This window comes from Malurus melanocephalus, unplaced genomic scaffold (genome assembly GCF_030028575.1).
Source record: "Malurus melanocephalus ecotype Western Australia unplaced genomic scaffold, MMel_1.1 scaffold_294, whole genome shotgun sequence".
NCBI classification, from domain to species: Eukaryota; Metazoa; Chordata; class Aves; order Passeriformes; family Maluridae; genus Malurus; species Malurus melanocephalus.
In genome coordinates this window covers 478,215-503,421 of record NW_026623526.1, presented here as the reverse complement: position 1 = coordinate 503,421, position 25,207 = coordinate 478,215, and the positions used below count along the sequence as shown (strand labels likewise).

The 25,207-nt window shown below is 36.4% G+C and overlaps 1 protein-coding gene across 2 annotated transcripts in view; it reads right to left on the bottom strand.

Annotated features, from left to right (window-relative positions):
• Positions 1 to 707: 707 nt before the first annotated feature.
• Positions 708 to 25,207, bottom strand: part of HGF (hepatocyte growth factor) — a 57,619-nt gene continuing 33,119 nt past the window's right edge. For both annotated transcript variants that reach the window (XM_057376928.1, XM_057376929.1), the window contains exons 8-18: positions 20,693 to 20,867; positions 19,147 to 19,274; positions 17,652 to 17,754; positions 15,724 to 15,863; positions 13,787 to 13,825; positions 13,222 to 13,318; positions 10,330 to 10,404; positions 9,591 to 9,737; positions 8,821 to 8,927; positions 6,798 to 6,943; positions 708 to 4,732 (exon numbers count right to left, since the gene is read on the bottom strand). In XM_057376928.1, coding sequence (XP_057232911.1) covers positions 4,562 to 4,732; positions 6,798 to 6,943; positions 8,821 to 8,927; positions 9,591 to 9,737; positions 10,330 to 10,404; positions 13,222 to 13,318; positions 13,787 to 13,825; positions 15,724 to 15,863; positions 17,652 to 17,754; positions 19,147 to 19,274; positions 20,693 to 20,867 — 1,328 coding nt within the window. In that variant the 3' untranslated portion in view covers positions 708 to 4,561. The remainder of the gene's footprint in view (positions 4,733 to 6,797; positions 6,944 to 8,820; positions 8,928 to 9,590; positions 9,738 to 10,329; positions 10,405 to 13,221; positions 13,319 to 13,786; positions 13,826 to 15,723; positions 15,864 to 17,651; positions 17,755 to 19,146; positions 19,275 to 20,692; positions 20,868 to 25,207) is intronic.

The window sequence follows — 25,207 nt, the reverse complement described above, 5'->3', positions numbered from 1 at the left end:
TTACAACTTCAGAATTTCAGCTGAATAATGACAAAGAAGTAATGAACTTGCTGTCCCTTATTTGAACTCACCAGAATGCCCTGATTTTACAGGAGTTTGACAATACTTGGCACTGATCTGGTGGGGTCAGTAGGGGTGTTGCTTGTTTCATTTTCTRGTAGCTGCTGGCTGGTTGTGGTATTAAGTGCAGCAGCAGCACCAAGGTTTGTTGCAAATTATTGCTCTCCTTTGCACCATCTTTTGTACCATYAGTAGTATTAAGTGATAGTGTGAGGGGAGCCCTTTCCAGAAGTGTAAGGTATATTTACATAGACAAGTAAAATTCCAAGCCTCTCATATTGAAATTGTAAGGAACTAAAAACTCTTGGAAAATATTTGTTTAGCTYGAGCACATCTTTTCCACTGCAAATATACTCTCACTGTATGCTTAGTCCATTTTCAATGCAGAAATCAGTCAGAAAGGTCTTGGGAAGTGTCAACAAGATCACCATGTAATTGGCTCTCTCTTCAATTTTATTTTAAATTCTGCTATTGGACACATGAAGATCTTGAAAGCACCACTCTGCACATTAAAATCCCACACTGGAATTGGAACTGGGAAACTTGCAATGGGGTTCCGACCTTCTTCTTTCAATAAGAAATGTAATGCTAATTAAATTGTTGTTTTTTATAAAATACTTTATTAAGAATAATAAGAGTAAACAAGGTTACAAAAATACCAACTTTATTAACTAATGAAGATGTCGTTAATTACAGAAGATTTGTATTACAAGTTATAACCACAGTGTTCCCTTTTCATTAGGCATTCAGCAAGTTGTGCTTAATGGGAGCATTATTTTTCCCACTCAAATAAGAAAAAAATACTTTTATCATACASTAAACTCCACAGGCAGCTCCCTGAAGTTATATCCCATGCAAGGAAACACCATATGTAAAAGCCCAAGAGTATGTTTAAAAAGGAACATGGAAAATTTTCAGGTGGAAAGCCATGTCAGTTCCTGCCCGCAGCCCCAACATTCAAAAACAGTAATATACCAGTGCACGTGAGGGAGGAAGGAAATAATTGATAAGGACACAAGGCTAAGCAACCAATCCAACAGGCTTTATGCAGTCTCCATGGGGGTCGACTGGTTTAGAACCCCCCCTTCCAGAAGGATGGTGACAAAGCYTCAACTCCTGCTGAAGTTGCCTTGGAACTGAGAATCTTTGTACAAGGATCCATGTGGAAAAGCACTGAACTCTTAGGCCCTGCTCTTTTGACAATCACATTCACTGAATTCAAGGGGCATTTTGCCTGAGGAGATTTTTACCCCTAGAAATATATTTGGACCCTCATCTGAAAAGTTCTAACTCAAGTGAGTAGCTCTGTCAAGTACATTGGCATTATCTGCAGCAATGGATTGCAGAATGCCTCAGAATTTTAATCTTAAACAAGMGAAGATGATTTCAGCAGTAGCAGCAAAAATCTAGACCAGTACATTCCCAAAGAGAGCTGCATGTTTCTCTGAGGGTCATGAGGTTTATGAGAGAAAAAGAGATAGGGGGATAATCTTTTTTAAGRGAAAAATGTTTTCTTTAAGAAAAGGAAGAAGTGTTAGGCAGTTCCAATGGCCCAACGAAAATAGCAATTAAGTTAAACTAACTTCAGTTGCACAAAATCAGCTCTTAGGTTTTAATCCCAAAATTTTACATCCAGACATTACACCTTTCGGCGATCAAGGATTAGTTGCAGCAAGGAGAATGAGAATGAAACTCAATGGAGTTTAAGAATGTCCTTGGATAAAAATTTGAGTTCTGTACCCTTTATTCTAATATGATTAAAATCACATTTATGAAGTAAAGTCCAGATCCCACTGAAGTTTGGAAGAGGCTTTCCAGCAATTTAGATGGGCACTAGATCAGGTTCCCTTGTTATAACAGTGAGAAAAATATTACAACAGTGAGAAAATAGAGTGTCCTTTCTTAAGAGAATCCTGTAGTTATAACAGTTGCCTGGTACGGTACCATTGGTACCAACAAGAAATATTCACAGGAATAAATGAAGTACAGATTCGTTATCACATATCATCATTCTTCTTTTCTCTTGCTCTTCAGGATCTCAGATGCCCTCCATTCCGAGATAGGGAGAACAAAAGTACCTGGCAAGCAAGTGCATTCAAACTTGTTAAGTTCTGGAGCATCAACTCTGCACAATTTATTTTACTGAGGCACTGCCCAGAACAAACAGGTAAAAATCCTTACACATTGTCTAACAAAAAACAGTATTTTTATCATATATATATGTGTGTGTGTGTGATATATATATATATAAAAATCACAGTCTTCTGCACAGCAGAAGCTTATAACTAAAATATTTTAGGATTCGGTTTTTTTAGATAGACATAACAAAATGCCTGCAAATATAATACAGTGAGCACATAACAATTCTTAGAATACAAAGAGTGAACATGGAATTGTATATTTTATCCACATTCTACTTGTGGCTGAGAACAAAACTCACTTGGAGTTTTTTTTTTTTAAGTCTCTCTTAAAAATTTAATCCCTTCAGTAAGATATGGTCAGCATATACTTTGTATGAATACACTCTTCACCTACATGACAATAATTAAGTGTAAATGCAACAGGCTAAATCCTGCCTTCTTTAGGCTTGGTAAGGAAGAGAGGCCATAAAGCCTTCTGAGGTGGCCAGAGGAGATGGAAACAGACTGTCTGCATAGCATCCACTACCTTGATTCTGCTGTACAGAGAAGTCACATCTTGTCCCAAGAGACTATTTACATCAGGAGAAATTCCAGAAGCTCTTCTTTGCTGAAAGACTTCTTGCTATGTCCCTGTAGAATCCGCTGGATGGGTGACGCAGATCTCAGCAAGCCAAGCCACTCAAGCATGGGCTGAAACTCATCCCAGCTCACCAGGAGATGTAAGCAAACTCGATTCCCACTGAAGAAAAGTGCACTGCTGAAGAAAATTTGGTGAGTCAAGACGAGACCAGTCTCCTAAGACAGCTCCCCTGAAGTGGCTGCTTTCGGGCAGGGCAGAATTCAACCCTGCATCTTCCGCATAAAATGTCCTTTTGTATCTCTACCCCACGGTGTCAGCCTCGTGGCTATGCAGTCAGATATGATACACAGACCAAACGCTACTGGAAACATTTACAATTTACACAGTCACAAGTGAAGTAACAGTGCCGTTACTGATGCAATTACATGTACAGTAGTAAAACTAACAATGGGATATACGTCGTATCAACTTTCCAGAAATTAAAGGKTAATCAGTGCCACCTATAACAATACATTTGTACAATACTTCCAGACATAAAACTAAATGCCTACAGGAGAATGAGCACTTTTTTTCATAGATGATGATTTTTTGTTCCCTTTCCCTGTCAGCATAAAGGAAAATGATTGTCCTATATACAGGCAGGAACAACTAACTTATTAGTGATGTTGTCCATATTAAATACAAGATCATATCARTCTCTGCAATYGTTTTATTATCCTGAAAGGAATTATACAAAGGATAGAATTTTGTCCAAATCTATTCAAGGTTTTATTAAAATTCTCAAGTCTCTGAAAAACTATTAATGTATAACTTACTTTTCTCAGTCTTATGTCTCTCATCCTGGTGCCAAATTCAACCATTCTTGTTCCTGCTGTAAATGCAGAGTTTCATGAAATAACTAGAATCAACTGAATTTTTAATATGTGTCTGTTTAGAAAGATGCGGGCATATTTGATCGAAATTTCTTTTAATGCCYAAAGTCCTCCAATAGCTAATGAGGATTAGTTTTTCAAACTGTATGAAATGTTGTCTTTAGCATAATAAAGTCCCAGTTATTTCTGGGTCAAACTTCAAAGAAATAATCAACAGTTTGCTAAACAAAATGTCACTTGAGTTGTCTGTCAGACTACCACATATACAGTGAAGGAACCAAGTGCAGAATGAAAGTCTGTAAGTATTGTGTAAAAAAAAGTGATGGTGACTTCTATGAGAACTCTGCTTATGGCAGGTTTGTCAAAGTCCATCAATAATGAAAAGATTACTTACTCAAGATATTACTTTTTTAATAAAATATTGCAATCTTTGACCTCTTATAAGGGGGAAATRGAAATATGATCATAAATGCTGTCCTTGACAGATGCATATATCTCTCAGTAGGGCTTTTGTCATACATGAAGAGAAATATATGGCTCATAGAAAGAATAAGATGTGTTAAGTAGAACTATAATTTGTTTCTCCTTCTAAGATAATTTGAAGAGCAGCATAAAAGGGGTCATATGATCTATTTCTACAAAACCATTTATCATCCAGTAATAATGTCTTTGCAAAATTGTTTATCCATTCAAGTATCTTCAGGAGATATGTCACCATACTTGCATATACTGTAAGTCACTCCAACATTTATAAAACAACACTGATAGACAAAAACACCAAAAMCACCCATAAATATTAAAAGAAGCTCAACAAACTTGACTATCAAGTACTTAAAAAATTGTTGATCTTTACATTACACATTAATTACACKCTGTCCAAAATCTTTCAACTGAAGTTGATGAGTTTTTCAGGGTTTTCTGTAGGTCATCATAATCTTGTGTATCCACCGGGAATAATATGAGACCCGAACAAAAATCCCAGGGCGATTTCGAATGGCACATCCTCGGCCAGGAACAATGACACCAATCACTATCTTCAGCCTGTTTTGTTCACAAACCAAGGGACCACCATAATCTCGCTGGGAAAAAATAAACAGAATGAATGTCACTTTTCAAAATGCTTCAAGTCACAGCTGCCACCTGTCTACTGCTGACTGGTTTCTTTTGGGGATGACAGGATGTACAGGCAAAAGTGTTGTTCTTGCCACAGGACATAAACTAACTTCTAGTATGTTTTTCATAACCAGAACTTATGGGAACTAATGTCAAACCAGAACTTATGAGAACCTTTGGTTYCTTTCCATGCAAATTAGGCTCTGTGATCCATCTTATCACGTGAGTCTAGTGACTTCACATTTTATTCACCCCTTTCAGCTACCTGCAAGCCTAATATTTGTTTATGTAAACAAAAAAACAGATGAGCAGAATGTGAGCTGACTGATAATCATCTTTGTTATAATAACAGGTTTTGCATCAAAGATTACTGACAAAGTCAGGTTAGTACCTTTCTTTCAGTCAATCATCTTGCAAGGCCCTAGGATGAGAATTTAAATGTACAAATGGGCAGGGGGAGATAACAAATATAATAAAAGGCAGTATTTTTTAGATATTATTTTGAGACATAATTTGTTAGAATAATATTTTTTGTTATTCACCAGTTTATGCTTTCCATGAAAATTTGGAGTATGAGTAACTGAGATCAGAGTTAGATACAATCACATAGATTTAGGTTTTTACCCAGGCCAAAGGTAGACTGGACCCAGGAAACKCTCTGCAAAACGAGACAGCAAATGCTCGTATCAGATAGTGAGTCATTGTTTCAAAAAATGAAAGCTGACAATTAGCATTGCATTCTCTCCAGATCACCAGAGAAAAAACAATGCTTGACCTTTATTTGGATTGGGATTTTTTTCTGACTGACGGCAGAGTAGTTCCCTCATGAACAATGAACTATGTCAGTGCCATCAGAGTGCCTCATAAAACACTTTCAGAAGTGCAGTTTCACCTGCCAATCTGATTTTGTTCCTCTGCMTGTTCTCTGCTGAGGAAAGTAGCTTCAAAGGAGAACTTAGGGAGCAGGAAACTGCTCAGTGATTAAGACTGATTGCTAATATTAATTCAGTCCATTTCTTCTTGCAGGGAAAAACAAAGTGCAGGATCCCAGCAGACTTCTATGCAGATGTTTCATTTATAAGCCTTGACAAGTCTAAGACCTCATTTACAATTAAATATTTTATTTTGAAGAAAATAATCTSCAACAAAAAATGATCCCATGGAATATTCATAACAAGTGGAAGAGGCCACAGCTTTATGAAGATGACCTCTGCTCCCCATGGTTTGGTAGTACACTTGGGTAGGGAAAATTTTACTACATGGTTAACATTGGTATTAGGAAATCAACAATTCTATTCCAGATAATAAATACTTAATAATGTTCATGACTTCCCTCCTTCTAGATATCCTCAGTCCATATTTTCCACAAAAAAAAAAAAAAAAAAAAAAAAATATATATATATATATCTTCCTGAAACAAATTATCTGCAGCTTTTCTCCTCAGATGTCTTTTCTCCATCATCAAAACTAGTGCAAAGCAAAACAACTGTATCAAACTATATGATCACTGAAGCTGTGCTCCTGTCCGCACACATATGTGGCTCAGGCTTGATTAGGGAGACCAAAATGCTCCAGCCTTCTGACTAATAAAAACCTCAGCCCATTCTTGGATCTTTCCCTTTCCTTCTTAACTCTGTTGAGTACTGTGATGTATTTTGCATGCAATACTTTACCTAAGTAAGAAGGTAAATTTGCTCCAGCCTTTGCTTTCTACTCAATCAAAACACGCATCTATTGTGACCCCAGAGCCCACCTTAACCCTCATTATACTGAACACATTTGTCTCAGTCTATGAAGTGTTTCAGTCATAGTGTTTCAGATTCACCACATGAATCTTTCAGTGGTGTGGTAGCACAGTGAAATTGAGGCAATTTCTGCATTCTGACATAAAATAGAACACTTGTAACACAAATAATTTTCCAATGTAAAAGTTTAGTGCACTGAGAGTAATTTTAAAAACACTCCACTAAATTATTTTTGGGAAAGAAATACCCAGAGTCCTAAAAATGTATTAGGAAGTGTAATATTTACCTCACAAGGCCCAGCACCTATGGTTTCAGCCACAGCACAGATTTCAGATTCATTCACTATGATCTTCCCTTTGAGATATTGGTTGCATTTCTCATTTCCCAAAATAAGCAGCTTTGCCACTCGGAGAAGGCCATCATAGTTAACTACTATGATTGAAAAGAGAATAAAAAATTTACTTTATTTTAGGGGAAAACATTAATTCAAGATAYAGCCTAGATAAACTTATTAATGTAATTTCAGTTATTGTACTTTCTCTCCAACTCACATTTTTGTCCATCCCCACTGTTATAATGCTTTTGCATTTCGGGTTTTTTTAAAACTTTCTGCAAATGGGATTTGCTAGACATTTGTTTGGTGTTAGTGTCTCTTCAGTACTCTGAGAATATCTGGATAAGTTTTTGGTATTAGAATAAAGGGCTRGGTAACTGGGCTTACTTACCACCAKCTCACCACCAGCTTGCTCAGTCATCAAAGAAATCAGAAAAGGAGCCTGAAAATGTTATCTCTCCCATCAGTGGAGGGAGGCTTCTGCTCCCTGCCCTAAACACGAGTTAATGTGTAACAGTGCCTGCCAGGGCCTAGGGAAGGACGTGTGACTTGAAAAACACTGCAGCAGAGTGAGTTTGTCTCATTCTGTGCTGGCTCAGCTACCCTGAATGACTTTGTGCCTGCAAGGGCACAGCCACAGCCTTGTGCAATCTCCATTCATCAGTGGGAAGGTCAGGAAACAGGAGCCCTGTGGAGCTTACTCTTGTTCTACATGTCGAAAGACAAGGCTGTACAAGCTGCAAAGATAAATAAAGGGTCTGGACCTGCCTATTCTCTGCACAGCCATCAAAAGAAAATGCCAAGCTTGCCCTCCACTGACTTATTATCCTGTTTTCTTGAAAAAAAAATGGATGTAACACTTCTTCCTTCCCTGACCGGGATTCTGTGAGGATTATAATAAGTAGTGCATAAAATATAGTACAAAGTCCTTGGATGACAGATGTTATGTATTTACTGTATTACATAACTCCACAACATTGCAAATTCCTTATCAGTTCTCTTAARCTAAGCTTTCCTGTGATGCTGTTCTGTGCTCCAGCCCGATGTCCCTGTCCCCCAGACAGCCGATGCCCCCGGAGGATGGCTGACATGGACATGCTGGGAACATCAAAGRCAGTCATTTGGGAGAGGGCTGGTACAGATTAATTGCCACCCACAAAGAAATGGCAGAGTAATGGCTACAAGGAAAAGAACTTCAGAATTCCAGCCTTGTTTCTGCTCTGCTTCCAGGACAGTGTGAGTGTATTGCTGCTGCTTACTCAGGGTCTGTGGCAAAACAACATTTGAGCACAGTAAATTCTGGAGTAATTATTGTCAACTGGCAGCTATTAACTTTTTATCAACACATAATTAGCCAGATATAGCATTTACCAGACTAAATAAATGTCTGTTCTCCCACATATTTGTATTTTCTTCACACAAAACTGTGTTTAATAAACATTAGCAAGGTTGCAAAGTCAAGTACTCTAAAGTTARGAAATGCCAGACTGAGGGTTGCCTGTGCATCCCTAATTCACTGTCATTGTGTATGTTAAGAAAAGTCTTTGATTATATGTTTCTGCACTAGTTTTTCCATTGGGGCCTGCTTTGGGATATGGAAAGAGTCTGCTCAAGTGGATGAACAAAACTTTGTCCAAAAAACCCTGTTAACATTCTGCAGAGCAATTCTGCTATTTTTTAAAACATGTAGATCAGTATTTTTCTCGAAATAATTCCTTGAAATGTTTGAATCATTTTGCCTGTCACTGAAACAACAATAAAAAAAAAGGAGAGACTAGYAGAAAATATTTAATATTAAATTAACTTGGATAAAAGCCTCAGAGATTTACAATATTAGAAGAAAACCCCAACTCTATGTTATAACAAGAAGTGTTGGACAACTGTGGCATCAGGCAATACCAGCAGCCTCACCTATAATGACAAGAGGAAGTAAGTTGTCAACGTATTCATTTAGTTTTTAAAAATAGTTTCTTACATCCAGTGTATCCCCATCCATAAACACTGCAGCTGGTCTTCTCTGGAATGGTACATCCAGAAATGGGCAATCGGATTATTTCTACAAAATTTGTCAATATAGCAGGTCTGAAAAGAGGAAAAAAATAATAGATACCATGGATTTTAATTAAATTTCTAAAATATATTTTAAAAATTGCGCTAAGTCTATTATAGACCACAGCAATTAAAAACTGTGCCAATAGTTTTCCTTTAATTTTCTGTCTTTGAAGAATATGATGGATTCTTCTACCTATTTTTTGTACTACAGCTGCTAACTGTCAAAGAAAGTCTTGAAATGCTGTCACCACTTTTATACTATCTAACTTGGGTTTTAATCTTAAAAGTAAGTAGTGATGGCATTTCATTTGAATATATAGGTTTGTTAACATGGAGAAAGCTTGAAAGCTTGTATATACACAAGCATCTCAGCTACAATCTGGTGCTTATTCTATAAATTAAAACCCTATATTGGTCCATGTGGGTTCTATGGGTTTTCTTTAGATCTCCCAACAAACCTAAACATGGTTATTGGGGAAAAAAATGTAGTCACGATTCTTCTGGAGTAGCATCTGTTTCCTGAGCAACCTAGATGGGCTTGCACTTYTGCATTGACCAGGTAAAATTTCTTTCAGTTGGAAGTTTACCCCATGGAGACAGTATGTGTAGTACTGGAGACAGTAGAGCAATGAACTTTCAAATCTCATTTAGGAAGAATCTCACGCATCACAATTCACAATAACAGCCCCTCACCTGCTAAGTTTCAGTAAGACCAAATCTGACCCTGCAGGGCCATACACCAACTGGGAGATATTCCGGACTTGCCGATGCTTCTCTTCTCCCTTTCCTTTGATGTTATGGACTCCAAGCCAGGCTTTGTAGTCTTTCAAATCTTTGTACCTAAATGAGGCAAAGYTAGTTATGATTTTGCTGACTATAAAATAAAATAACTAAAAAAAACTCTGCTTAATATGATTATGCTGGAAGATCTTAACTAGCGCTCTTCAGCAGAAATGACTTTATGCTGCCAACTGCTATTCCAAAATCAACATGCTTGGATGTAAGTTTTTGGCTTGAAGCCATTACATAATTTCATCTTTAACTGTTACYAAAATCTAATTTTTGTTTCATAATAGTGTCCAAATATTTAAATCCTTGGACACTATGAACCTTTGAACTCTTTTAGATTTACTCAATTTTTCTATTTTATTTTGTCCAGTTTAGCAGAAGCATGAGATTATTCTCATAGAGGCAATTGTCTAACCATGACACTCGGAAAATCTATTTATGCTTCTATGTAAAATAGCCAGGGMTATTTAGATTTACAGCAATAACAGAAAATATCAAGGTCCCACGGGCCTTTTATATCAGAAAAGCAGTGTTAAAGCCAAACAGGAGTGAAAACTGCTGCATTCAAGTTGAAGAAGTGTTGTGCTGATAAGTTCCTGAAAATAGATGGATTTTAATATTGCAAAGCTACAGACTACTGTACCGAGAAGGGAAACACTGCCTTGCTGTGAGAACCCACTCTTCCTTTATCAAAGTACCACCGCAGATATGCTTATTCCTGAGGGGAAAAAAAAAAAAAGGGTTAAAAAAACTCCCAGAAACAAGCCCTAGTATTAGTTCCTACATAGTCAAAAAGTTTAAAGAGTGTTCTGCTCCCCACATGTTTGCTGGTGAAAAGTGGCCGACTGAAAACATGAGGAAACTTGTCTCTGTCCCTTTGCTCTACAGTTTCAACACTTACAGTAACATGACTTTGTAGAGCTTTACTCAATATGCAAAAACCAGAAAGACAAATTCAGTTACTCTGTTCATTTAGTGGTTTCAAAGCTGAATTTGTAATAAGACACCTAATTTGAAATCTAAAAAAAAATAAAAAAAATAAAAAAGGGTCAATTCTTTGTAACAGGAACTGGACTGAAACTTTCAAGCAAGTCCCCAAACTGCCACCAGATGTAAACAACATTTGGTCATTACTCATGTAAGTATTATTCAAAGCATTGACCTCAAGGTGGAGAGTTCCTATTTGATTACAAGCCCTATGAGATTTGCGTCCCCACATACTTCAGTTGGAAACAATCTGCAGTGTATGACATCCTACATGTGATTATAGAAAACCTGAAGCATAATATATCAAGTAAAATTAAAGCAATTAAGCATGACAGTTCTTTAGGAAAAAAAAAAAAAAAAAAAAAAAAAAAAAAAAAAAAAAAAAAAAAAAAAAAAAAAAAAAAAAAAAAAAAAAAAAAAAAAAAAGACTGTGGAATGTAGATTAATTAGTTTCCTTCTTTGTGCCTCCAAAATCACATTTATTTTCTACATCCCTTTGGAAAGTGAATCAGAATTGTCAGCAATTTGGGAAAACTTTAAAATCTCACAATTTATAAATTCAAATCACACAAATGTTCAAAGCTTTGCAAAGAACTGCTGGATGGATACAAGACTATACATGGAGTTCAAAGACAGCAGGATAACATAGAGCTTTGGGGTTTTTTGGGGTGGTTTTTTTTGGTTTGTTTTTGTTTGTTTGTTTGTTTGTTTGTTTTGTTTTTTAAGTGTATTTTGGTTAAGGAGTGAAATCTCTGGTCCAAAAGGCTGGAGTCTTTCTAAAATGTAGGTTCTAGCTTATGCTATTATAAAAATGTCACAATCAGGATTATAAGTATGTTCTTCCATGTTATGTTTGCATTACTTATTATATTATTATGCAAGTTATCATCTGCTTTGGATGATTGACTAGTGCACATAGAAAGTTTAATTCCTTTTTCAACTATGGGGTAGATTTAGAGCTCATTCCATGAAATGAATGAAAGCCATTTAAATATACTTAAATATACTTAGTTACAGAATATGGGTTGGATATATAAGAAAATTACATTAATCAATTTAACACTTAGAGGTGGGCTTTGGTTACCAAATATGAATAGTTTTTAAATTTCATTAGGCCTTCACCATTCAGACACAGCAATTCCATTTTGAAGAGCACAGTTRGGTTTTCTTGCAGAAAGTTCTGAAGTCATTAAGATTTTGTTTCAGACAGTATTCTATTTGCTTCCTTGGTAACAATACAAAATAAAACTACATTTTTATCCCACATGTAATACTTCAAGATATATTTTGCTGCTGGAGTATTCCAGGAATCCCTTATTCATAAAAGGATCTGCAATCATTTAAGCAGTCATCTGTTTCATGGAGTTTTATGGCATAGCATAAAATCCAGGTTCAACTACCCTGACAATTTATATTTTAGGCACCCAGATGTAATTCACCTCACCTGCCTAGAAGTTCATCAAATATCAATGCTACTTTTAATACAGAGTAAAGATTGACTTTTCCAGGGAGTGATTTAGCCCATCTATCTGGTTACTTAGTGTAGGAATATGGTGATCTTCCTCTAGAAAAGTCTTCCTGAAACTTCGAATGCAGTCCCAGAAAGGTCTAGATCTGATGGATCTCATAAAATGGAAAGATTACCAAGGATGGGAARGACCCCCCAGAATTTCTCTGGCAATGAAGCAACGTAGAAAATATATTATTTATCTTTTCCAATACTCCCATTTTTCATTTGATACCTCTTTTACTACACAGTTTTAAAAGAGATGATGAATCATAAGCTAATAGAATTCAGCTTTACTTAAGTCTGGCCCAACAGACAAAAGAAMTTTTTTCACTTTTTTTTTTTCTCATGATAGAAGATCCAGGGTCGATGCATGAGATATATCCKGTTATAAATTAATGATTCACACTTCCAGCTGATGAGTTATGAACCAGAGTAAAGAACATAGGAAACAGCCATTCTGTGTTCTCGCTTTTACACAGCAGCAAAGATCTGCCATAATGTAATACATGTGTTATACACAAACTCTACGTGTCAGGGTCTTGTTTTACAGAATGAAAAGGATTTCCTTAAAAATCCTACTTACTTTTTTTTAAAATACCAAATAAATTTTAATTGCAATGACATGAGGAGAAAGCTCAATTTGACATCAGTATAAATCCTGAATCSTACATTTTACAGCTAAATGCTCTGCCATCAAAGTGAAAATATTGATCTGAAATTCCCTTTTTTTTCTAACAGTCACTAAAATAAACAGTTTGATGCTGAATGCTAAGCCAATGTTATGAAAAGGTCTGTAGTGGCTATTTGAAAGAGCAGAATAATATGAATGCTTTGGAGGTTCATGTGTATAATAATGAATATATAAAGTATTTTACCAGCAGTGAATAGTATGGCATCACCTGACATTAGAGGAATGTGGATTCTCTGCTTTTACAGAATTTAACTGCAGTGTAGAACTACCCTTAATATGGTCAACATTTTCTACAATTCCAAAACAAACATCCTCATAACTGTATGCCTTTCTAATCAAATAGTTACCTGTATGTCAAACTAACCACCCATCCTTCGTTCGTTTGTGTTGGGATTCCATTTACAACTCTCAAATGTTTTGTTGAGGCACAAGGAATGGCAGTATCTGAAAGCAGGTCCAGAGATCACATTTTACTACAAACAGTGTGGTAGGAAACCTGCACAGTTGCACATAAGGAGCACAACAATATTTATTACGGATTAATTTTCCYGTACTAATGAAATGCATTTCTAGGCCATCGAAACTACTTCCRTGAAGCTGAGTAGTCTATGTAAATATCCGTAGCGAATATAAAATACATATATTTAAATAGCTTTTTTGAGATTTGCATAGTTAAAAAGCAAACATTGAAACTCATTACCAAATCTCACCACAGGCAAGACATGACAGTGAGAATAGATAAAGGAGTATAATGAAGCTATTCTCCATTTTCATCTTGTAAAATCAATTTTGCTCAGTCTGCATGGTGGGTTTTTTATAACTTTAACTGATCTTTATCTTGTTTCCCAGTTGGAAAGAAATGTCTAGACTTAGAGGATAGTCATGCACTGCACAATTCATGTACAAACTTACCATCCAAGCTGGTTGTAGTAGGAGTTGTATCACCTTCACCTAGACAGATACATAAGACAGCAATAATAAAAAATTAAAATACATTTAAAATTTTAATAGAGTAAAATTCAAATAAGCAAATGGCTTATTGTTAACTTTAATKGTTCAAAAAGTTTTACAATTCTATGATTTCTTCAATACACTGCAAAAGCAGTATTTAGTAAGGATTAAAAAGAAGGCAGAATTTTATTCCAATAGAATGAAATAAGAAAGAAACATTTTGTAACAGGAATGTCAAGCATTTTTCTTCTTGGCTAAATCCTGAAGACATCAGGCTGCCTATCATGTTAAATTTACATATTTCATTCAAATAAACAAATGCTGAAAAATGAAGTTATGACTTTTCTATAAGCTTTCAGGAACTACAGAAGTCATGTGATTGACTCCAAATAAGACTGAAAGAAATTCTCAACTCCCTAAAAAACTTTAAAAGTAATTTTAAATTCCCATAAGCRAAAACTTATTCTTATCAAAACATTCCCCAAAATCTGGTTCAGTTATTCCATGCAGTCCAGGTGAAAAAGGGGTTACAAAAAGTTTGCTTAACCTTTGTCCAAAATTTTTGCTTTCAGTGACACATACAGAGTGACCCAGCATTTATGAGCTAGAGGTACAGGTGTAGCTACTGAAAATTTGTACAAGGAAAATTTCAACAGTTGCATATAACTAGATTTCCATCGTTGAGCAAATATGTGTGTGTGTGTGTGTGTGTGTGTGTGTGTGTGTGTGTGTGTGTGTGTGTATGTATTTAAAGCTGTCGATATGAGTTACAATGTAAAACAGGAATATACCCACACTCGAATTTGGCTGCAGAAATGCACCTCTCACCAATTCTGTTTACCCTACAAATGTTTGCTGAGAATACGACATTAGAAATTCACAGATCCAAATAATGAACTCAGAGTAAATGAATAAAACGTGTATTTCTTCAGCTGTTTTTCTTCACTTAATATTGACACAAATAACCTTTTGCACAGTTTGTTTACTCTTCACAGAGATGCCAACATATCACCTGAGACTTCAAATATCACTTCTYAGAGATGCTGGAGTTCAGACTATGAGGAAATGCAGCAGATTGCCGCTAGGAATGAGTGTAACATTATCCTTAACCTCTAGAGATCACAGACATGCATTTAAAAGCCTGATTTACCATTTAAGTGTTCTCCTAGGACATACAGCAAAGTAACTTAGAAATAAGAATTGAAAAAAGAGATTTTGAACATAAATGTAAATTGCACATTTTTCAGCATAAAACTATCTTTTTCTACTTGTCATCAGTTTATTACTGAATTCCCCAGGATTCTTAATTCTGTTTATTTAAACTATTTAGATTTAAACATTCAACTCTGGAGGCATGATTTTCCTAATTCTTGCCAGGAGTTAAATCATCCCATAAACATCTGAAAGCAGAATCTAATCTTTATAGCACATATACACTTCAGCATATATATAGTGAGTTGTCCTAACATTACAACATTACAAAGACAGATCACACAAAGAGACTGTGAAGCTTGCAGCCCAGAAGATAACTCTGCCTGGGTTTCTTGAGGCCACAGCCAGCATTCTGACCGCTAGACAATTCTTTGTCTCAGTCCAGCCCTCATTCAATAGCTAGATCTGTTGGAAAATGTTTGACCATCTGTAATAGCCCCTTTGTGCTCCTGCTGCATAAATAAGTCTTGAAATCTCCAAGCTGGTCAAGGAAAAGAACCCCTTGTTCATATATTGCACAAACAGCTTCTGTCTGCTCCTTCTCAGTCACGCACAATTGATTCTTGATAGAATCACACATTTTCTGCTGCCACAAGCGACAACAGTAAGGTGTGAGCATGCATGTGACACCGTGGCTTCACTGGGACAGCACAGCTGGCAATGCCAGAGGCACACCAAGTACTCACATCGAGAAATAGGGCAGTAATCCCAGGGAACAAGAGGATCATCTGTGTAACACCAGGGACCATGAAAATCATCATCTGGATTGCGGCAATAGTTTTTCTTCAGTTTACTAACATCTGGTTCTCTGAATATTTGTATATGCCTACAGGGAAAAAAAAATTCAAAGTGTTGAAAAGCTTTATACTATAGCCCAATTTTTCAAAGGTTAAATGTTGCTTTGCTCCACACTGTATTATTAGCTGATTGAGAAGCCTAGAGGTCAGGGTTTAGGGCTAGTTAAAATCAAAGGGAAGATGAGACCCATTTATTTGCTAGATCTGGGTCCAACTTTCCTCTGGTTGGTATTTTAARCACTGTGTCCACTGGACAGCTGGGAGGCTTCTAGATCTCCCACTCAAGCTAGAATCTCTAGGTACCCTCAGGAGGGATTGTTATACTGATTAGAAGAGTGCCTGTGATGCCCTCAGCAATCTGCAAACCTCCCTGAAGAGCACAGGTACCTTCTCCTGCAGGTTAACAGCATAAGGGTGCATTGAATCTACAAAGCTGAATCAAAGTCAAAAAAAAAGGCAAACTAAGGAAGTTGGCAAGGATGAGCAGCAGGCAAGGAGAAAGATGAATAGCCCAGACAAACTGCAGTGATAGGTTGCAAACCTAAAAGAGGCACTTCAGAGTTGAAATTTTGGGATCAAAATCTGAAGTAGAGGAAGATGTTTATTTTTGACTTGTCAGATAGAAGGATACAGGCTTCCTTGGTTACAGCTGGATTGCTCCTTTGGTTCATAACCTACCATGCATGCTGCCTCTAGCACAGCCATAACCAGAGAAACTGCTGGAGTGAGACAGGTAACTCCCTAAAGAAGTTCCCAGATGGAAAATGTGTGGGAATAAGAAAAGAAAGGCCAATCTCTGTTCTATTAGAGAAATGCATCCAGTAGGTTTATACTGTCTCATTCACAGTAAACTAAGACTTTTCAGGCTTCTCAGAAAACATGAGCTTAAATCTCTGCATCCTTCACATGGGCAGCACACTGGATTATGTGTCCTCTCTCTTACCATCTGTGGAAGGAACAGACGTGGTCCAGGTAATGATTCCAGACAGGGCCACCAAAGTCTGCCTTTGGCAACACAACTTTCCCACAGGCTGACTGCCTGCCTTACACAGCCCTTCCAGAGGACAAGAGCTTGTATGTTCAGCACTATGACCCAACAAGTACCAAAGCTAATATTAACATATTTACATCAACTTCAGAAACTCAAGGAAAATGAAGAAGAAACGATTTCCATCACAGCCACTACTGTATGTGGTATGTCATATATAGCAAAACTTACAAATCCCTTATTTTATATATAGTCCTGATAATTCATTTTGCTTAAACAAATAAATTTAAGTAACTTGCCATTTCTACTCCTTGAATGTGAAGCCAAAAATAATGATAAAGAACAGAAATTGCAGATCTTTTTAATGGCATTTGATATCAGTGTCACTAGATTGTAGACTCAAGAGTCAATTTCAGGCTGCAAGGGACATTAGGTGGTTTCAAATCCAACCTCCTCCTTGAAGCAGCAAAAGCTATCAGATGAGGCTGATGAGATAACCATTTCCTGCCTCATTCTTACTTTCCTCTCCTTGCCCCAAACTTTCAAGGACAAGGATGGGGTAAAGTAGGCCAGGAAACCAAACTCTAAGAAACATCCCAAAAGCTTGCAATTAGTGGTTAGACTGAACAAAGTCATGTTGTGCAATATATTTAAACACAATGAAAAAAAGAAAAAGATAAAAATAAAGATCAGGAAAACAAAGATATTAAAAGCTCCAGGGCAGAAGGGGCTACTTTGGAATTAATGCAGATGAAAAGGAGTTGCCATCTGGAGGCAGTATTTATTCAGGACTCACTGAACCATCTCTTTCTGTTTAATATGTACACACCTACGTAAGTCTTCAATATTTTTGTCCCATGTGGAGCAAGTTAGCCCAAATCTTGTCTTGGACAGATTCCCCATGTAGCTCTTGCCATTGCCACGATAACAATCTGARAAAAGAACGTTGAGACAAAAAAGTGGAGGGTGATTGTGCAACATTGAGATGAAAACTCTTCCTTTCCATCAGTAATCCAAATTATTAAAGACAAGCATTCTGTTTAGCAAATGCTACATACCATTAATCAGACAATTCTATAAATCAGATGAGAAGAAAAGATGGGAAATAATTTTCAAATTTACATACATAATCTCCAGTTTGAGAACTTCTTTCTCAACATAGCAGCATTTCAAATTTTACTTTACTTAGATAAACTGGGAAGTTTTCTTTCATAAGTAGTTGGTTTATGATTAATTTATAAGGGTCAMACAGAATAGCCTAAAAATTGTCAGAATCTAGCTTATAGAAAACCAAGAAAAAATGGTTCCCTATTCCTCCCTCCACAAAAAATAGACAYTCAGCTTAGCTTTGTGTAGCTTCCAGATACTGGCAACAGTATATAATTCTAGACTTAAGTACCACTTCAGCAAAATCAAAAATTCGACATGACTTTAATTTTAATGTAATTCAAAAACTTGCCTTTCGCTCCAGCAGAAGTCATGTTTAATTCATAAGCTTTTATCACAAGCYTTTTTGAGACTTTTCAAGAGGATTGTTTAAAATGATCACTACTATAAAGACATTTGCATAAAGCACTTAATTACATATTCATCAGTATTTTTACTTTTTGATAATTGATACTTTACAAGAAACATAGAATGAATATAAAAGTTTAATCCTTTCTCTGACATAACTCTTCCAACTGCAACTTTTTCAATTTATGAGGAAAAACTGGCTAAAATTTAAAGATTGAGACCTTAACGCAGCCTGATGGGTTATAGGTMTGAGGCCTTTGCCTCAGTTTATGCTGTGATTGACATCCATTCTCAGGATACAACACGACTCCTTACAGTAATACCAAGGGAAAAACTTTCATGGAGACTCAGACCTCACAGGCAGAGGTAACTAAGAACTCAGAGGATCAATCCCTTCTAGACAAAGAGGTATATACAAAGAAAAAAAAAAGGGAGGGAAATTGCTTTTGGTAGCTTTATATCCAATTATAAAAAGGCTATGAACCAAGGAAACCATCTCAGCTGTGGAAAAAGGCCTTTCAAACTAAGAAAGGTAAAGACAGTAGAGCAGATACATAGCTTCACCTTGTCCAAAAATCAGATCAAATCAATTCAAATCCTTGTTGCAGTTTTCCCTGCTGGAATCAAAAAATAAACTGAGAAATTAATCTCATTGACACCACAATGAATCCAACCCTGCAAATAAAACCAAAGTGGAACTMCACAGGTGCAATACAGATACAACTTCTCTAACTACCAGCCTGTCTACTTGCTGTTTGGAACAGAACAGCATTCACTTAAATTCATGTTATCACTCTTTCCTCTGTTACCTTGTTCATTTGATACATCGCACTTAGGAATCTGGGAGCAATAACCAATACGGATGTTTGGGTCAGTGGTAAAACACCAGGGTGATTCAGATCCATCTGGATTTCGGCAGTAGTTCTCCCTCAAATCCCTATAAAAATAAATATGTTAGCTCACGGCAGGGATAACCTAAACCCACCAATGTGGTCCATTGTTTTTTGTTATGGATTAACAAAAATATAGGCTCCTTCAGATCTCTGTGTTACTGATCAGTGTCAAGTGCAAGKAGATGAGGAGGCAGTAAGAAAACAGTGTCCAGGAAAAAAATATTAATTGTTAGAAGAATATGTTTACGGATTCCATTTTCAGCAGACATGTTTTGACAGGATRTAAGATTTCATTTGAAGATTAATGATATTTTTTCATTCAGGATTCTCCATCAAAATTTGCATGCAACTGGCATTGGATACACATGCAATACATTATAAGTGCTTTTAAATACAAACATTACCAAAGTGCTTAAAACTCCCTGTACTCTGAATGGTACTGCCAAGTTTAGAGAAACAGAGTCCTGTAGATTATCAGTGACTCATTTAAGAAACTGAATCGTGAAAAATAAAAAAAAAAAAAAGTATGTCGACATTCTATACAGCTGTTACCTTTAAAGTAAAAGTTAGTCACAAGGGAACATCTTTAAATGTCTTTTGCAGCTTGCATGAAATAGTCAAACCCCTTAAATGTAACTTTTATTTCTCCATCTCCTGACAGCTGTTGCCATGTTCTGTGCATMTCCATATTTCACTGTATTTTTTCCATCTGCAGCACTTACTGATAACAGACTATGTAAAGGATGGGTCTAATACTGCAATTCTTACTGATATTTACCCATCAGTAAAGATATTTAGTACACAGGGGGCTGTGGCTCCATTCTGGTCAGCAATGTTTYCTCTATGTTTAGTTAAAAAAGGACTGAAAGAACATTACTAAGGTAACTGCCTAAAACTAGTAGATTATTAACATCTTGSGAGTATATGAATCATACAGAAAGGTTCAATGACCAGTGTAAAAGCAGTCCAATAAATTTAGTAATGAGATAGAAAGAGGATTTTAAATATTAAAGATAAATGTTTTCAAATATTATAAATTATAAGTATTGCCAAGAAGATCACATTTAGGTAATATTTAGACATATTGAATTAAAGTCAGCAATCAAACTGTGAAGTTTTTAGTTCCATGAAAAAAAAAAAGACAGTGGTAATGCATCAGCAGTGTTGGGATTCAGGTCCTGATCTGGAATCCATCCAGACAATTTACAATCAAATTGGTGAATGCGTGCTTGAAGAAACAATTCATAAAAATCCCTAGAGTTTCACACAAGTACTTTGAGATCTGAAGGACTGATTTTCCCAGGCTGAGATGGTTTTCAGCCTCAGCAAGTAGAGTGGATGCATCAGGACATGGAGCAGGGGCAGGGGCCCTATGATCTACTCCAGTGGCATCAGTTGTTAAACATTTTAAAACTAAACCCTTTTCCCACTGCAGTGATAGTACCCACACATCTGTACTCACTTGCATTTGAAGTTCTCAGGAGTGATGTTGTGCTGGTGAGGAAACTGGGAGTCCCACCTCTGGCACTGGATTCCACTCCATATGGTGCTGACAGTGCCACGGTACCCCTCGCCCTGTCCCCGAACGCACGCTGTCGTCTCCGCCGCCGCCTCTGTGCTGTTCACGACGCTTTCATCTGCAGACCCAGACAAGAAATGCTGTTTCATTCTCTTGAACTCCACATCTTTGATGGAGTCATGGATTACATGATGTTCCAGTCATAATAATTGCAGTTCTTTGGTGAAATTGCCAGTGTGATTACAGAATAGTTTTCTCCTCATCACATTTACAACATGCACAAAATCAAAATAAGTCCTAGACTTTATGATAGTTTGTCCACTTGTGAACAWTCTGCAACATATTCTTGCGTGAGACACCTGGCCTATGCTGTATCAGTGGAGGTCAGAAGATATTCCTGGTTATTTTTTCCAGTTCAGCAAATATTTTCTCATTCCCTTAACTTTAAAAAAACTAAGTGACCACCCACATGCGAGCTGTTAAACATGGTAACACATATTTGTAGGATTAAAATACGATTGGGTTTCTCTAAAGAATTCCCAGAATATCTGGTCACAGGAAAAAAAGATGTAGATAAAAAGTAATAATAAAAAAAGAACATAAATCCTATTATAAATTAATGTGCTAAAATCTCCTAGAAGGTTTTTTTTTAATGCCTCATATGGTTAAAAGAGGGGAAAAAAGGCCCAGCTTTTGAAATCAAAGATCAGTATTCTCTACAGAGAGAAAAATGTTTTAAAGACTAACAAATTCATCAGACTCAAGATCTCTTACAGATGTTGATATACTCTGCACTCAGCCTGGTGTGGGCTGTCTTGAACTAAATTCAGAAAAACAGTGGTTTTTAAATGACTCATTCACATAACTTGAAAGTCCTTTTTATTTCTTATGCAATTTTCATAATTGCAAATTAATGGCACAGATATTGCATCAGATATATACAAAGTAAAACAAAACTAAATACACTACAGTAAGAGCAATACTTCTGCAATATCCTCAAAACTTCTCAATACAATATTTTTAAAGTAATTGCATATCTGTTGGTAATTGCTATTGCTCACAAGACTAATTTTATTAAGACTAAATTTATTAATTATCCTAGAAGTATTAGTTGCCAGCAATAAGTATGTTAGTAAAGTTCTTTGATTACTTTTCTTCAAATGGTCCAGTGAATAGAACAGTGTTTGTGTGTCACTCATAATGTACTTCACTCCCAGCAACTTGAGCCAGTTCTATGAACTTGGAGAAAATATGGATCTTAAGGGAACCAAATGTCATAACAGATGGTTTTGGCTGATTTGCTGACTGATCTTTGACGTTAAAGATCATTTCCCTGTCAGATGATAACATCAAGTTGTGCAGCTGAATTATACATTTATTCATGCATCCCTTTTTCTCTTCATCTGGTTGATGTTTTTAAATCAGTATTTCATGGTCAAATTAATTTCCTGTCTTCCCTTCCCAAGGCAAATGTTGTCCTGTTCCAATGGGATTCTGAGTTCCAAGCTCATTCCAAAGTCAAAAGGATATGGCACTGCAAGTATCACAAGGAGGCTTCTGCAGGCTGACAAGTGCACTTTTTCTAGTGGACTCATCAAACAGGCTTGCAGCAAGTAACTATGTGTTTGGTCTTTATACATCACTTTTTAAATAATTAGACTCCAAAAAAGATAAATTCATATAAATTCATACAAATTCATACAACTAATAATAATAAATAGCTGCAATATTTCAGTTTTCCATCATAAACAATGCATGAAAACAAAAGGAGTTATATTCTAAAATAGCTTCTAAACTGATTAGAGTGAACACTGCTATGCCACATTCAATTGCATATTAGTCTTTTTAAAAAAATGCGTGCACTGGTTTTACAAAAATGGGAGAGATTTGGGGAAAAACTTGGGGGAGAGGGGGAAGATAAGATGATAAATTTCAGCATACATCCTTGGTTTCATAATGTTTCCTAAGTAAATGAACAAATTACAACTACAAAAGTCTTGCAAAAAGTCTTCTTAAATGATATCAATAATACCCAAATATAAAAAAATAAACCTGATACAAGTTGTTGAAAAGACCTTATTTATTCACAAGTTATTTCAACTGTAATAAACTGTATAGTGCACCTGCTCTGTCCTCAGTCATACTAAAGAAAAAGCAATCATGTTGGTGTTTATAAATCATCATGTGGGATTGTTTTTGGTTCTTTTTTAATCACATGCCTGAAATGAAATAAGTAATGCATCAATTGATTTAAGCAAGGCCACAGTAATTTTGAAGGGCATTCCYTCTCATACATCTGCAGAACTACACAGCTCATTCTCAAACCTTACACTGCATGTCCGGACAGTGACCTCTATCTGTAGWTCAGATTTTACAACGTGGTCATGTCAAAACACACCACGTAAAGGCACCAGAAAAACGTAACTTTCACACTGYCATGAATACTTGCACAGTCATGCCACTTCTGGAATATCTTGCACTATAATGACTAAGAGAGAAGTTATTTCAAAATCTACAAYGTGATTATCTGCTACTACTTTGTGGCAGCTGTCAATAAGAATGCTAGTAATAAGAAGGATCACTAAAATACTTGTATTTTAATTAACAAAATAGTTCCATTGTTCCAAAAGGTCCACAACACCCTCCCTAAATTCCTTCTGCTGTATCACCTGCATATACTACAAATGTCTCATTTTAAGACATGAAAAATGAGACTCCATAATATTTCTGCAATTTAGTTCGCCCTCAGAACCRATTCCCATTATGGCTATTGAGCCTCACAGAAGGCTCAAAACTTACCAATAAAGGCTTGAGAAATCCTTCATTCAGCTTCATGTGGCGATTCCACAAACAGKCATGATGGGAACAGTCTCCCTGTTCCTGTTAATGAAAGTTGGGCTGGGTGTGCACAGGAGCAGCAAGAGTTTGAGGAGCAGTGCCTGCCTCACCAGACACTGCAGKCTGTACAGCACTTGCCAAATTATCTAGTGCCCAGGCTGTCCAAGCCTACAGCTTACACAGACACCTCCATGCAGTATTGGCATCGTTCTTGAGGTAATTATTAATAACCCATACCTAATTAAGAGAATTTAATACCTCTGAGCAGGAACATCAGATGTGCAGGGCCTTGGTGAAAAAGCACTAAGACCACATGCTCCAGTTCTCTTACAAGGCAAAATCAAGACCAAGATAAAAATCTGTAAAACTGAATTCTCATCCTTATTCCAGTAACTCCTCTACAATATAAAGATCTGCAAATTCAAGGGTTTGTTCCAATGAGAAAGACACTATGAATCAAGTTAGATTAATTTAAAATCAACAAGCAATCTTTGTTTTGCAGTACTTACTAATATTTCACAGTAGAATTTGCCAGGATTTTTTTGCTTTAGTTCAACTTTTATAGCTCTGAACTAAGATTAAAAGTACTATTAAAGAAAGATCACACAAAATACCATCTTATAAAAGACTACTACTTATTATTTATTCAGTGTCACTTGCTACTCCTGTAGGAAAGTTCATTATGAACGGAAGAATTTGGTAATTGCTAGCAGCATTTTGCTACTTTTGAACTTTGTGGGTTTTTGTTTTCTTTTTAAAATTCTGGATGACTAAGATTAAACATGTTATTCAGACAGCTTCATGAGGGGATTTCCCATTAGTAGTATTTCCACCTTCACAGGATCACTCTAAAATCCCCAACCAAAGGGCAATAATGCAAAGATATCCCTTTTTTCCCATAAAACACTTCCTATTATGATACTTCAAAATACACAACTTTATTAACAAGGGCTAGCTCATGCTTTCATAGATGCTTAAGTGAAAAGATGAAACATTATCCAGAGCTTTATGTGTAAAGCCACAGATAGTCTGCTCAKTTCTGGTCTCACAGCAATGCCAGCGTGAAGGAATCAGCAGGAGTCTTGACTCATTCGGMAGCTGAAGTAACCAGCTAGATACTATTCTGACTTTAATCCCAGTGACCCAGAAGAAAATCCTGCACAAATTTTAGGTCAATGGTGAGATTCCTACTGACTTAAAAGAAGGTAGAGATTTTGCTGGAGAACTCATGTTCTTTCATGACAATACAACCTATGTATTTTTGGARAAAGAGAGTTGGAAAAGAAGCAGAGTCCTAAATTACATCATGAGGAAAATACCTGCTCTTGATTATATTCATGCCMTGTCTTTTCCACAGTGTCAGTCAACAGAAGGAAAATGTGCCCCAATTTGTAACAAAATAATTTTAAAAGTTGATTCTAAATGTGATCCATGCAATTCTGAAACTGTCAGTAAGAAAGCTGAGTTACTTTTTGAAGCTGCTCCTGCTCAGTTACACTGCCTCAGGTACCTCTTCCTCCAGCAGTGGCATTTACAGTTCTGGGCATTAGTTTGGTGGCAGTTCCTTCCTTTCCACATTTTCTTCAATGTACCATGACACAGTATAAGAATGGAAGAAAA